This window comes from Heptranchias perlo, chromosome 7, assembly GCF_035084215.1.
Source record: "Heptranchias perlo isolate sHepPer1 chromosome 7, sHepPer1.hap1, whole genome shotgun sequence".
Taxonomy (NCBI): domain Eukaryota; kingdom Metazoa; phylum Chordata; class Chondrichthyes; order Hexanchiformes; family Hexanchidae; genus Heptranchias; species Heptranchias perlo.
Window position 1 is genome coordinate 39,771,179 of NC_090331.1, and position 13,457 is coordinate 39,784,635.

Below are 13,457 nucleotides of genomic sequence, written 5' to 3' on the forward strand. Positions count from 1 at the left end.
CCCATTATAATTCCTCCTGTCTCAGCCTCTAGGGGACCAACATTTACTTTTGCTACTCTCTTCCTTTTTATATACTTGTAGAAGCTCTTACAATCCATTTTTATATTTCTTGCTAGTTTACATTCATATTCTATTTTCTCCCTTTTAATCAATTTTTTGGCTGTCCTTTGCTGGTTTCTAAAACTCTCCCAATCCTCAGGCTTACTACTGTTGGCAACATTATAGGCCTCTTTTAATCTAAACCTTGAGTGGATCACTTTTCCCGTGGAGTTTTTATTTCTCAATGGAATGTATATTTGTTTGCCATTGCTTTTCAACCGTCATACCCTTTAATTTAGTTTCCCAATCTACCTTAGCCAACTCGCCCCTCATACCCATATAATTGGCTTTATGGGATTTATCGGCTTTTAGTCCCATTAGTTTCTCAAGTACTTTTTCTCTACTGATAACTACTTTAAGTTCCTCACTCTCATTTGCCCCTTGGGACCCCACTATTTCTGGTATGCTTTCCATTAAAACCGGAAGTTGGAGCCGGGTTGGGGTCAGTTTCCGATTTTTAAATTTTAACCCAGCCCCTCTCCCGCCCGTCCTGGGGGGTTAAAATTCACCCCTTTGAGTTAACTTGAAAACATATTAGAGATAAGAAATGAATTATTTACAGTGAAGGGAATATATTTTACATTTTGTTTGTATGTTAATGACTTTTGCTTAGATTTCATTTAATTGTTAGTACTATGCATATGTGTAATTGAAAATGATAACAGCAATAATATTTATTGACTATGTTTATTCTGACCTCTTTGTAGTGTTCAACACCGTTGACCATTCCATCCTCTATCGTCCCTCCTCTGTGGTCTAGCACACCCCCCAGCATGGTTACCTCATAGCCGTTCCTGGCCTTCCTTCTTTTCCTCCTATATATGCTGTCCCTTCACTGTACAGCCATCACTGTGCAGTCCAACTTTTTTTAAATTCGCTCATGGGATGTCGGCGTCTCCGGCGAGGCCAGCATTTATTGCCCATCCTTAATTGCCCTTGAGAAGATGGTGGTGAGCCGCCTTCTTGAGCTGCTGCAGTCCGTGTGGTGAAGGTTCTCCCCCAGTGCTGTTAGGTAGAGCTTGTCCAACATCAAGTTGTGGATGAGTAAGAGCTATCTGCTGTTTAACATGGAAAGACTGAAGCCATCCACCTCAGGTTTGACCTTGAACTGAGCTTCAAACCCATCCTGCAGCAACAACCAAAATTGCCTATTTCAACCTCTGCAGTATATAGCCCACTTCTGCCACTATGACACCCCCACTTCTGCTGATACTGATACTTTGGAGGCGCTTCAGTGAAGAACAACAAACACAGAGAAGAACAAGAAAGATGATTCCATATCTTAGAATTACGATGATTTTAGTAGAATTGAACAAACAAAGTTTGAGGGAGAACAATGGACTTTTTTTTCTAAAAGAAGAAAGGACTTGCATCTATATAGCACTTTGTGCATTCACAGGACATCCCAAAGCACTTCACAGCCTTCAAAACCTATGAAGTATAAATGTAGTTAGTGTTGCAATTTAGGGAAACATGGCAGTCAATTTGCATACAGCAAGGTCCCACAAACAGCAATGAGATAAATGACCACATAATCTGATTTTGTGATGTTGGTTCAGTGATAAATATTGATAAGCACATTGGGAGAACTCCCCTGCTCTTTGAATCGTGCCATGGGATCGTTTACATCCACCTGTTCAGGCACACGGGGACTTGATTTAATGTCTCATCTGAAAGACGGCACCTTTGATGGTGCAGCACTCCCTCAATACTGCACTGAAATGTCAACCTAGATTGAACTTTAGTCTCAGGAGTGTAACTTGAACCCTCGATATTCTGACTCAGAATTACTGACAATCACTGATTTCCACCAATAAATTATAAAATTTTTCACGTTAGTGGAAAAGTTAAAAACTGATTCCCTTCTGATTTTCATCTGCAAAAACCCAAATTCTCCATCTTTATGGGTCCTGAAATATGCGTGCATGTCATATTAGTAATATCTTTTGAGTCAAGACTTTAGGTAAGTTCATTCAATTTTTCACCAATCACCACCTCAAATATTGTAGGAAGTTGTGTTGAAGTTAAACACTGATTATCCTCCAGGGAAACACAGCCACCAGCTCTGGACTTTGTCTAACTGTTTCCTCATTAGCTAGTTGTTGCAGAGCTGCCAATTTACTGGTTATCTCAATCTGTATTAAAAATTATCCAAATAATTTAAGGTCTGTTTTAGAACTTGCGTTCAGTAAAAACGAATATGAAATAAAAGCGATATAAAACATTCAGACTCTTTCATTCAATATTTATTGTTTACTACGAAAACTCAGGATTTCGACCTTGAAGGTAGACCTACCCAAAACCTGACGTGGCAGGGCACTTTTTAAAAAAATCATTGTGTGTGTTGTCATTTAGCTTAACTGTACCTTTTTGTTGATATCTTGGTTGTCGTCTTGTGCTTTAGTGATGTTCCAAATAAAAGCTGATTTTACTGATTTTCCCTGAATTTACCCTGGTTTTTTGGCTCCAATTTTCCCCCGAATTCTCGATTTTTGAACCAAAAAATTAAAACTGAAAAAGCACCTGAACTTTTAAAAAAAAAATTACAGATGAATGTGTGCAGCTTTCAAAAAAATACTCTCCTCAAATGCAGCAGAGGGCACACTTAAGTTTCCAGCTGACCTTCTGGCTCTCTGCCCAATGCCACAATGTAGGCAATCCTCCCTACATCCCACTCCCAACAAAGGGACACAGTTGAATGAAGTGAGCTATAAATGAAAAGTGCTCACTTCTTGAAAAACCACAGCTGAAACAGCTGATCTGCTGGTGATCAATAAAATAAACAAACAATGCTGCTGTCTCACTCAGTAGGACAGCAGATGGCTAGCATCCTGCTTCCAACAGTGCTCCTCTTTCCCTCCAGTCAGGATTTGCTTTAGGAATCCATAATACTGCTAAATTTGACCACCAGTAGCAAATCATTCAGCTAAAACAGCTCTAAAAGTGCTACATAATATCCCGACTCCCATAAACCGAGCAAATGCAGATCAACCCTGGAGACCAAGGGACACAAGCCACACAAGTGTCTCTGTTTCTGTTTGTATAAAAATATAAGCAAATAAGGTAACACAAAGCCAAATAATTGTGTATTTTTATTATTTCCATGACATTGACATTTTTTCCACGACTAATCCATGATTTCCTCAAAAATTTACTTTGACAAATTGATAGCCCTATTCGTGGGCTACGGGAAAGGACTGGATTTATTGGCCTAATGGCTTTTTCCTGTTCCTAAAAGTTCCTATGTTCTTATGAGATGATCCAGATTGATTAAATGACAACAGCTATGTAGATACTGTAACTAAATTTTAAAGTTAACTCGCTTCAAAAGAGACTAACGATGTGAAAATGCTTGTATTCTCATGGGGTTTTGGAGCTGTAGAACAGACTCTCAAAAAAAAAAAATCAGTTAATGCTGTGTTAATTAACTCTTTCAAACAAGAGGAGAAATAGGTCATAAGGATAATTATGGACTGAAATAATGAAATACTCAAAGCATGATACTGTAGTTCTTGTGCTGCTGGGACCAAGGAATTTTCATCTTTGAAAAGCAATCAGCCCTGATTGAGTGATGGAGATGGATAAATATTCTACAGTTTTGCTTGATTACCATTGAGGCTGAAGAAGAAATAGTGTAAGACTCTCCTCAGATTAAATAAATGGACCAGAGTCCATGTTGAGGTAAATTGTATCTGATCTATGGAGAATGGAGCTTTAAAGAGACAACTGTATGTTGGGTCCCATTTACTTGGATCAACATAAGAATATAACTATAACCATAATAAGAACATAACCATAGAAGTTGACCCATAGTAATTGAAGCAACATTTTCATTAATGCAATAGATAAGAATAACTAGGCTTCCCCAATGGCTCAGCAATTTTATACAATGAGTAGTTGAGCCACACAGACTAAAAAGGTCCCAGGTTTGATGTTTGATCTGTTCTTGTTCCACGTTTTCTGATCTTGTATAAACTGAAGAATATGTTCTCCATAGAGATATTACATCATGCTTTACTCCAGCCTGGTTCAGATTTCTTGTACTCCAAAATATTTGTCAGATCATAGGTTTAATCTCTGTGGGGACTAGATTTTGCATAGATTTGTTTCTAATTATGTTTACAAAAAAAAAATGAGAAGTCTACTTGTGCATAAATTTTTAAAAGTACAGCATTAGTTTTGGAACAGTACCATGCTAGCTATATTAGAACAGAATTATAAACAGAGGAGTGGATAATGAATCCAATGAAATAAAACACATTAGTGTTGGTGAACTATTAAAGTACATTCATTCATGTGACAGATTCATAACTCATGATCACAACAGGCATAAGTGCTTCACACAAGTGAAAGAATGTCTGGAACTCACTGTTGAGCTAGGAGATGTTCTCTTCAGTGGGCACACAACTCCTGGTAGAACATTAAGTGCATCTTTAAACCAATTCTGGAACAATATGCTCTTGTTGACTGTGGCGTGTTTATTGTTATGATGACATTACTCACAAGATTGACTTTTTTAGGGTTTTACTTTGAAAAGTATTCCTGTTTTTATTACATTGATTTTGAAGAGAAAATTATGTTGGATTAGAATCCCGCTAGCTGGTTATTATACTCATAAGGGTCAATTTACCAAATCTGTGTTCCTGTGGTGAGCCTCACCTGCCAGGCCACATATTTTAAAAAAAAAATTGTAGGTGTGCTTTCCATGATTTTAATGGACAAAAAAAATCATGAGAAGCACATTTACAATTTCCCAGTATGCACTCCTGGTGGGCAAGGCATTGTGCCAGCGACACACATTTGTAAAATTGTTTCTTAGAATTATAGAATTGTGAAAATGTATACAGGGGCTAACCTGTTCAATTTGGTTAGTTATAAATATGAAAAAATTTGTCAAACTATTCTATTTTTCTTTAAGAATTAAAAATGTAGTTTCCAAAGGAAATAATGTGATCAGGGATATTTACAGGTTATCCATATTTATTCTAATAGGTATCTTTTTTTAAACTCAGTTTTTCTCCCTTCTTTTCCTCTCCTGAAGGTGTGACCCTCTTTCTCAGGTACAATTCCATGGGTGCTAGCTTGTCCAAGAGGCTTGTTATTCATGTGCGAACTTTGATGGTGAGTGTCTATAGGCAATTTGACTGCAGGGGACATTGTAGCTGAGGCTGATCAAGTTCACATCTGATCATTATTGCACACTTTCAGTAATGGTTGCTGGATATTTATAGGGGCAGGAACTCTGACATAATTTTCCCGTCCTACATTTGGGGGTATTGAGGCCAATTGTTGCATCTCCACCACTTCCTCACTGACATCAGCTAAGTCAGTAAAGAACTGAAATCGAATCTGAGACCTTCCTGGTCTGCGTGATTCAGCTACTCACTCGGTATTCAGGTATTGCATTAATGAAAATTCCACGTCACTTATTATGGGCTAGCTCCTTTGGTTGATTAAGTTAAATGGGAGTTAAGTTGCATCTGTCCATCTAAACGTTTTGTCACTGAGCTCCTAAGTTCCAGAAGCACAGAGCCCTCTTCCTATACTGTAAACCTTTGCCATCGTAATTTTACTTCACTATGTCAGTGGTTTCATATTGGCTATGTTATGCATAGTAACTTAGCAACCTAAACATTAGGTGCCAACTTTCATGAAACATTTGGGGAGTCACAATGCTGCTGCTTCTAGCAGTGTCCCTAACGTACGTAGGGGGACCTTTATTTGAAGAAACGAAAACTGCTATATCTTTAGTGAGTAATGTATTTTACCTCCTGTACTTTTAAATGTTACATTATTGTCCATAAACATTACTAATAATGCACAATACATAATTAAAAATTAGTGTGAAATATCCATTTCTTTTATGGGGATTAAAAGCGCTCTTTTCCTTTCTCCATAATGCCCAAAATGTTTTGCCAATCTAAAAGATAAGGTGCTAGTTGGGGCCACTTAACTTTCCAGTTGCCAAGTCCCAGCTGTTGCTGACAGGCAGTAATAATATAATCATCATGAAAATTGCAGGCAGTTATAAAATGTGTGGACATTATTCAGCCATCTTTAATCTTTCTTGTGCTTATAATTTCTGCTTAAAAAAAATGGAAATGCCAAGAAATGTTTTGGGTTAGAAAATTCTTGAACATTTAAGCACTTTTGACAGAAAGAACTCTGCATGGAGTTTTGTAATATATAAACCGGAGAATATTCTCAGTGTAATATACTCAAACAATTGCTAATACTGAAAAGGAAGTTTTCAGATTTTAAACTATTACAAATATGTGGTGCCTAACCAGCTTTAATACTGGATTTGAGAAGACTAAAACTAGAATTTCTTGACCAGCAACAGATTTAAAATTGTGCTCTTATTTTAGCAGTCAGGAAATCTTGTTATGTCCTTGTTGCTTTAAAATCATAAACAAAAAGAGTTAGAATTTGCTTTCAAGGGCAAAGGAGGAGCTTTGTAGTGACTGTGATTGGTTGCTGATTTGTCCTGTCCTATGATCACGTCTCTTTTAATTAGTTTGGGTAGTATAGGATTCACATAGGCTGGGTGACATTTGTTGATCCTTTAACTCAGTATTGTGCTTTGATAGCAGCCTCTATGCAATGACAAAGGAATTTTGTGTACAGTGTATTGAGTCTGCAAGGAATTTTGTCAAGAGTTTCCATCAACCACGTAACAAATTGGTCTTTCATGGTTGCTTAATGGTTACGCTTTTTGAAGAACAGACATGAGCTTGTATGTACGACGAGTGACATTGCCTGCAATCACTCCACTTGTATTGCAGAAACGGGTAAGATAGCTTTTGGTAACATTGTTCAATTTCTTCTTTCTAAACTAATTCTTTGCAAGTCTAACGCTTAAATAGGGAATTCTCTTTAAACTCCACTGAACCAGCCCTTTTTAACTGTTTAAAGACTGAAGGACTTTTCAGTTTGTGAACATTTCACATTGATTATATTCTTGCAATAGTTTATAATGAATCTTGTATGTTCAATGGTTTCATTTTTTATAAATCTATGTTGTAACTCAATAAGGAGGAAATAGCACCAACTAATGTACCTATTTTGGTGCAAATACTAGATGACCATTAAAATGTTTAGTGTTGAATTTCATCATAAATTGGAATAAAGCTGATTTTCAGGGGATGAGAATGAAACTAGGGAAAATAAACTGGAAAAATTTACTGACAAGCAAAGAAATAGAACAGCAGTGGGAAACATTTAAAACAGTGATCAATAAAGTCCAGGAGAAATATATCCCAATAAAAAGCAAGAACAAACTAACCAGCATTGATACACCGTGGATGAATAAAGAAATAAGGGCAAAATTGAAACTAAAGAAAAAGGCACGCACTAAGTGCATAGACAAAGGAGAGGATGACAATAGGGAATACAAAAAGGTTAGGAAAGAAGTTTTAAAAAAAAAATTAGGAAGGCAAATACAAACTACGAAATTAAATTATCAAGGAATATAAAAAGAAGTAGTAAAATATTTTACAGGCACATAAATAACAAAGGAAAAACCAGGCTAGGGATAGGGCCACTAAGGGATTCTCAAGATAAACTCACAGGTAATGACAGTGAAATGGCAGAAATATTAAATAATTACTTGCCTCAGTATTTACCAGGGAGACTAATATGGTGGGCATAAAGGGGGGAGATAATTGATAAACTAATCAAACTTAGAGAGGATAAAACCCCTGGTCCGGATGGTTTGCATCCACGCATATTAAAAGAATTTAGGGAAGAGATAGCAGAGGCACAAGTACATATATATAAAAATTCATTAGAATAGGGAATAGTGCCAGAGGACTGGTGGAGAGCTAATGTGATTCCTATATTTAAAAAGGGAGATAGAACCAGTCCAGGGAACTATAGACCAATTAGCTTAACATCTGTGGTCGGAAAGATAATAGAATCCTTACTCAAAGATGTAATAGAAAAACATCTAGAAACTGAAAATATAATAAAGAATAGCCAGCACGGAATTCAAAAGGGAAGGTCATGCTTGACCAACCTTATTGAATTATTTGAAGAAGTAACAGAAAGGGTAGACAAAGGTAATGCATTAGATGTAATATATTTTGATTTTCAAAAGGCCTTTGATAAGGTACCACGTTGTAGACTCATGGCTAAGGTCAAAAGCATGTGGAGTCAGGGGACAGGCTGCAGAATGGATAGCAAGCTGGCTACAAAACAGAAATCAGAGAGTAGGGGTTAAGGGTAGCTACTCAGACTGGCAAAAGGTGGGAAGTGGTATTCCACAAGGATTGGCGCTGGAACCACAGTTGTTCACTATTTACATAAATGATTTGGACTCGGGAATGGGAAATACAATTTCAAAATTTGTGGACGACACCAAATTGGGGGGTACAGTTAATACCAAGAAGGACTGCGTCAAAATACAGGAAGACATTAATAAACTTGCAGAGTGGCATGTAATTGGCAAATGAATTCCAATATAGATAAGTGTGAGGTATTACATTTTGGTAGGAAGAATAAGTGGGCCACATACTGCTTGGATGATAAGAGTCTAAATGGGGTAGAGGAGCAGAGGGATCTGGGAGTACAGATACACAAATCACTGGTTCATTTCTAGAGGGATAGAATTGAAAAGCAGAGAAGTTATGTTAAACTTGTATAGAACCTGGGTTAGACCACACTTGGAGTACAGTGAACAGTTCTTGTCTCCATATTATAAAAAGAATATAGAGGCAATGGAGAAGGTGCAAAATGATTTTCTAGGATGATACCAGAACTGAGAGGATATACTTACTTATCAGGAAAGATTGAACAGGCTGGGGCTCTTTTCTCTAGAGAAGAGAAGGCTGAAGGGTGATCTGATAAAGATCTTTAAGATTATGAAAGGGTTGGATAGGGTAGGTGTAGAGAAGATGTTTCCACTTGCGGGGGAGACCAGAACTAGGGGCCATAAATATAAGATTTATGGCCAATAAATCCAATAGGGAATTCAGGAGAAACAATTTTACCCAAAGATTGGTTAGAATGTGGAACTAATTACCACAAGGAGTGTGAGAGGCAACTAGCATAGATGCATTTAAAGGGAAGCTAGATAAGTACACGAGGGAGAAAGGAATAGAAGGATATGCTGTTGGGTTAGATGAAGCAGGGAGGGAGGAGGCACGTGTGGAGCATAAACACTGGCATGGACCTGTTTGGCTGAATGGCCTGTTTCTGTGCTGCACATTCTATGTAATCTTAATTACAAATCGATCATTAATGTGACTCATGAATGATCAACAATTATAGAGGCTATGGGCTGGATTTTCTGATGTGATGGGAATCCCGCTGAATTGGTGGTGCGATGGACTTTGTGCATGCTTGTCCCGGTGGTGCTTTTGTGGTCAGACTCATTTACGTGTTGGCTGGTCTTTGCACTGCTGCTGAGTCTCAAACCTCAGGTTAGGGGTGGGGGGAGGAGAAGGAGAGGAAAATGACTGTGCTGTCTGCTACTATGTAGCATGGCGTGAGGCCTCAGGTGAAGAAGGAAACACTTTTTTTTCAGAATCTTCTGCCTTGCCTCGTGAAATCAGCCACCCTGCAGTTGGTTGCAATAGGCATGGTGGTCCTTTCATTTTAACACCCCCCACCCCGTCACCTTAGCAATGCTGAACATCACCTGCTGGCCAGCGTTGTTAAGATGGTAATGCCAAGAAATCTGTTGGATGGTGTTTTCCCATCATTAACATCTAATATGAATAAATATGTGGCTAGATGTTTGCAACGTCCAATGTCATTTTCAGCCAGAAAGCCCAGAATTGGTGGTGTACTCCAGGATGATGGAGGAGGATTTCACAGGCCTGTCTGCTGAGTTCAGCAGTAGTGTTGTGGAAAATCTACTCCTAAATGTTGTGATGATCCTTTAAGCGAGCTTGGTAAACACCTGAATAATTAGAGATATCTGTTGATAAATAAATGTTACTTGCTATATTTTCAGAGCCTAGTTTTTCTAGCTGTTTTACTCCTTAGTAACTATTAGTCAGTAGATAGAATTAATTTTTTGTTTTAGAGTTTGGATTTATTATTGCCCCGACAACATAGTCCTTCTAGGATCATGGTTCAATGCTGAAAGCTGCATAACTTTGCATTACTAAGATGCTTCATCACAAAGATCCTGGAGGCTGGCTACAAGAGACATTCATGGCACTCATACAGGAGACCTTTGTTTGAGTACTATATCTAGTCAATTCAAGAACCTATTGACTAGAAATGGTGGTGAAAATAAGTCTCCACGGCATATTTCTGCAATGCATTATTAGGCACTGGCTCAGCATGACTATTGATCTGTGGAAAAGCGGACCTAATGATACCAGTAAGATCAGTGAAGCCCTACCTTATGATTGTATGTAATTGGTCACCAAGACTGTCAAAAGCTAGAAAAATAAATAATAACTGGCACAAAGGTTTATGAAAAATAAACCTGCCAAAGAAAGGTCTAGAAAAGGCTAGGAAACACTCACATTGCACATCTGTGTGCATTTTAAAGCTCCTCCCACCTGAGTCCATTTGTATGTCCCCTTTCCTGCCAGGTTTCCTGGGCATGGTGAGCATTTAGTATCTAGCATCAACCCTGCCCCCCTTCTGCATACATGAATGATGTCCTCACCTGCTTTAGATGGGAGAATCTCAGGCCTGCCCCAGGCCCAATTAGAAAATGGGGCTAAGATTCCACGTCAATCCAGCAGGATGCCCTACTGTCAGATTTCGCAATTCAGTATCACTTGTCTGCACCTGATATTGGGGCACGAAAATTGGCCTTAATGTGAGGTACAATAGAACGAGAAGGAAAAGAAGCAGAATGTTGTCATAACTTGAAGCTACCATCTGTCCTAGTTCTTGTTCTTCCACTCCCTCTATGGCCTTGGTCCCCAGGATTTGAAGTGCTTGCTTCCTTCTCAGTGAGTCAAAGGGTGAAAATTTGTGGGTCCTCTCTCCAGGCTGTTGTGGGCAGTCTTGTCCTTGAAAAAGGTCAAGTTATCTTTGTTTACCATGACATGCAGTAATACACAGTTCTTAGCATGCAGCCATAATAGGTGCGATTTCACATGTGTAACAGACAGTAAGATGCAAGTATTTTTCTGATGTGAAAGGATGTGAGTGAAAAAATAATTTGAGCGTGAAAGCTGGGGGTGTGAAGGGCATCGTGCCACCTCATGAGCATTGATTATAAGCAGCTGAAGCACTTCAACAAAAGTGAGGGGGAGGCCATTGTAAAAAGGTTGGCTTATTTTGTCTTGTTTGATCTGGGCAGGGGTTCAATGGCATATCCTACTTCTGGTCAGAATTGTGCCTAATTGGAAAATCTGGGCTTGCATATACATGCAAAAGAGCAAAATTGAAAAATTGTCTCGTTTTAGACATGAAGCAGTTTTCCTAAAGGGAGGGAATGGATTTCAAATAGAAATTGGTACATTTTTAAAGAATTGTTTGGACCACTTATTCCTATATATGGCATACCCATAAATATTGTGATTTCTTTAGACCACCTTACACCCTAGATATGAAATTTGCATAAAATTGGCTTTGTTCTGTAATAGAGCTTTTCTTCTCATCCTACAACCAACTACAAGTTTAATTTTTAATAGTTGGTAGCTCTGGGAGTGACATTCAGTGCAAAATAAATAGGAGGGAGGAGTTCAAATATCATCAAGTCTGTAAGTTTCATTTTACTGCCAAACATATTTGTGATCGATGTCTTGATAATTAGATGTCTTTGTGCAAAGGTCAGTAGAAGTATTTGCAAGACTATTTGAAATTCTTCCATCAATGCTTAGCAGTTGCCTTGCAGTAAGGCTCTGAATATTAAATTATAATAGGAACATAGGAATAGGAGTAGGCCATTTAGCTCCTTGAGCCTGTTCTGCCACTCAGTGAGATCATGGCTGATCTGTATCCTAACTCCACCCACCAGCCTTGGTTCCATATCCCTTAGTACCCCTAACTAGCAAAAATCTATTGATTTCAGATTTAAAATTAGTAATTGAGCTAGCATCTACTGCTTTGTGTGGGAGAATGATCCGCACTTCTATCACCCTTTGCATGAAGAGGTGATTCCTAACGACTCTCCTGAATGGCCTGGCTCTGATTTTTAAAAATTATTTGTTCATGGAATGTGGGCGTCACTGGCGAGGCCGGCATTTATTGCCCATCCCTAATTGCCCTTGAGAAGGTGGTGGTGAGCCGCCTTCTTGAACCGCTGCAGTCCGGTGGTGACTGTTCTCCCACAGTGCTGTTCGGGAGGGAGTTCCAGGATTTTGACCCAGCGACGATGAACGAACGGCGATATATTTCCAAGTCGGGATGGTGTGTGACTTGGAGGGGAACGTGCAGGTGGTGTTGTTCCCATGTACCTGCTGCTCTTGTCCTTCTAGGTGGTAGAGGTCGCGGGTTTGGGAGGAGCTGTCGAAGAAGCCTTGGCGAGTTGCTGCAGTGCATTCTGTGGATGGTACACACTGCAGCCACAGTGCGCTGGTGGTGAAGGGAGTGAATGTTTAGGGTGGTGGATGGGGTGCCAATAAAGCGGGCTGCTTTATCTTGGATGGTGTCGAGCTTCTTGAGTGTTGTTGGAGCTGCACTCATCCAGGCAAGTGGAGAGTATTCCAGCACACTCCTGACTTGTGCCTTGTAGATGGTGGAAAGGCTTTGGGGAGTCAGGAGGTGAGTCACTTGCTGCAGAATACCCAGCCTCTGACCTGCTCTTGTAGCCACTGTATTTATATGGCTGGTCCAGTTAAGTTTCTGGTCAATGGTGACCCCCCAGGATGTTGATGGTGGGGGATTTGGCGATGGTAATGTCGTTGAATGTCATGGGGAGATGGTTAGACTCTCTCTTGTTGGAGATGGTCATTGCCTGGCACTTGTCTGGCGTGAATGTTACTTGCCACTTATCAGCCAAATCCTGGATGTTGTCCAGGTCTTGCTGCATTCGGGCTCGGACTGCTTCATTATTTGAGGCATTGCGAATGGAACTGAACACTGTGCAATCATCAGCGAACATTCCCATTTCAGACCTTATGATAGAGGGAAGGTCATTGATGAAGCAGCTGAAGATGGTTGGGCCTAGGACACTGCCCTGAGGATCTCCTGCAGCAATGTCCTGGGGCTGAGATGATTGGCCTCCAACAACCAATACCATCTTCCTTATGCTAGGTATGATTCCAGCCACTGGAGAGTTTTCCCCCTTATTCCCATTGACGTCAATTTTACTTGTACTCCATGGTGCCACACTTGGTCAAATGCTGCCTTGATGTCAAAGGCAGTCACTCTCACCTCACCTCTGGAATTCAGCTGTTTTGTCCATGTTTGGAGCAAGGCTGTAATGAGGCCTGGAGCCGAGT

General features: G+C 39.5%; 1 protein-coding gene across 7 annotated transcripts in view; it reads left to right on the forward strand.

The window, feature by feature from the left end:
• The window catches only part of LOC137323640 (growth factor receptor-bound protein 14-like), a 248,495-nt gene that overhangs the window by 119,691 nt on the left and 115,347 nt on the right, over window positions 1–13,457 (forward strand). The window contains exon 1 of one of the 7 annotated variants that reach the window (XM_067987369.1): window positions 6,630–6,890. The exons of the other annotated variants lie outside the window; for them this stretch is intronic. Within the exon in view, the coding sequence (XP_067843470.1) occupies window positions 6,828–6,890 (63 nt within the window). The 5' untranslated portion in view covers window positions 6,630–6,827. Of the gene's footprint in view, window positions 1–6,629; window positions 6,891–13,457 lie in introns of those variants that run through there. 7 annotated transcript variants of the gene reach the window in all.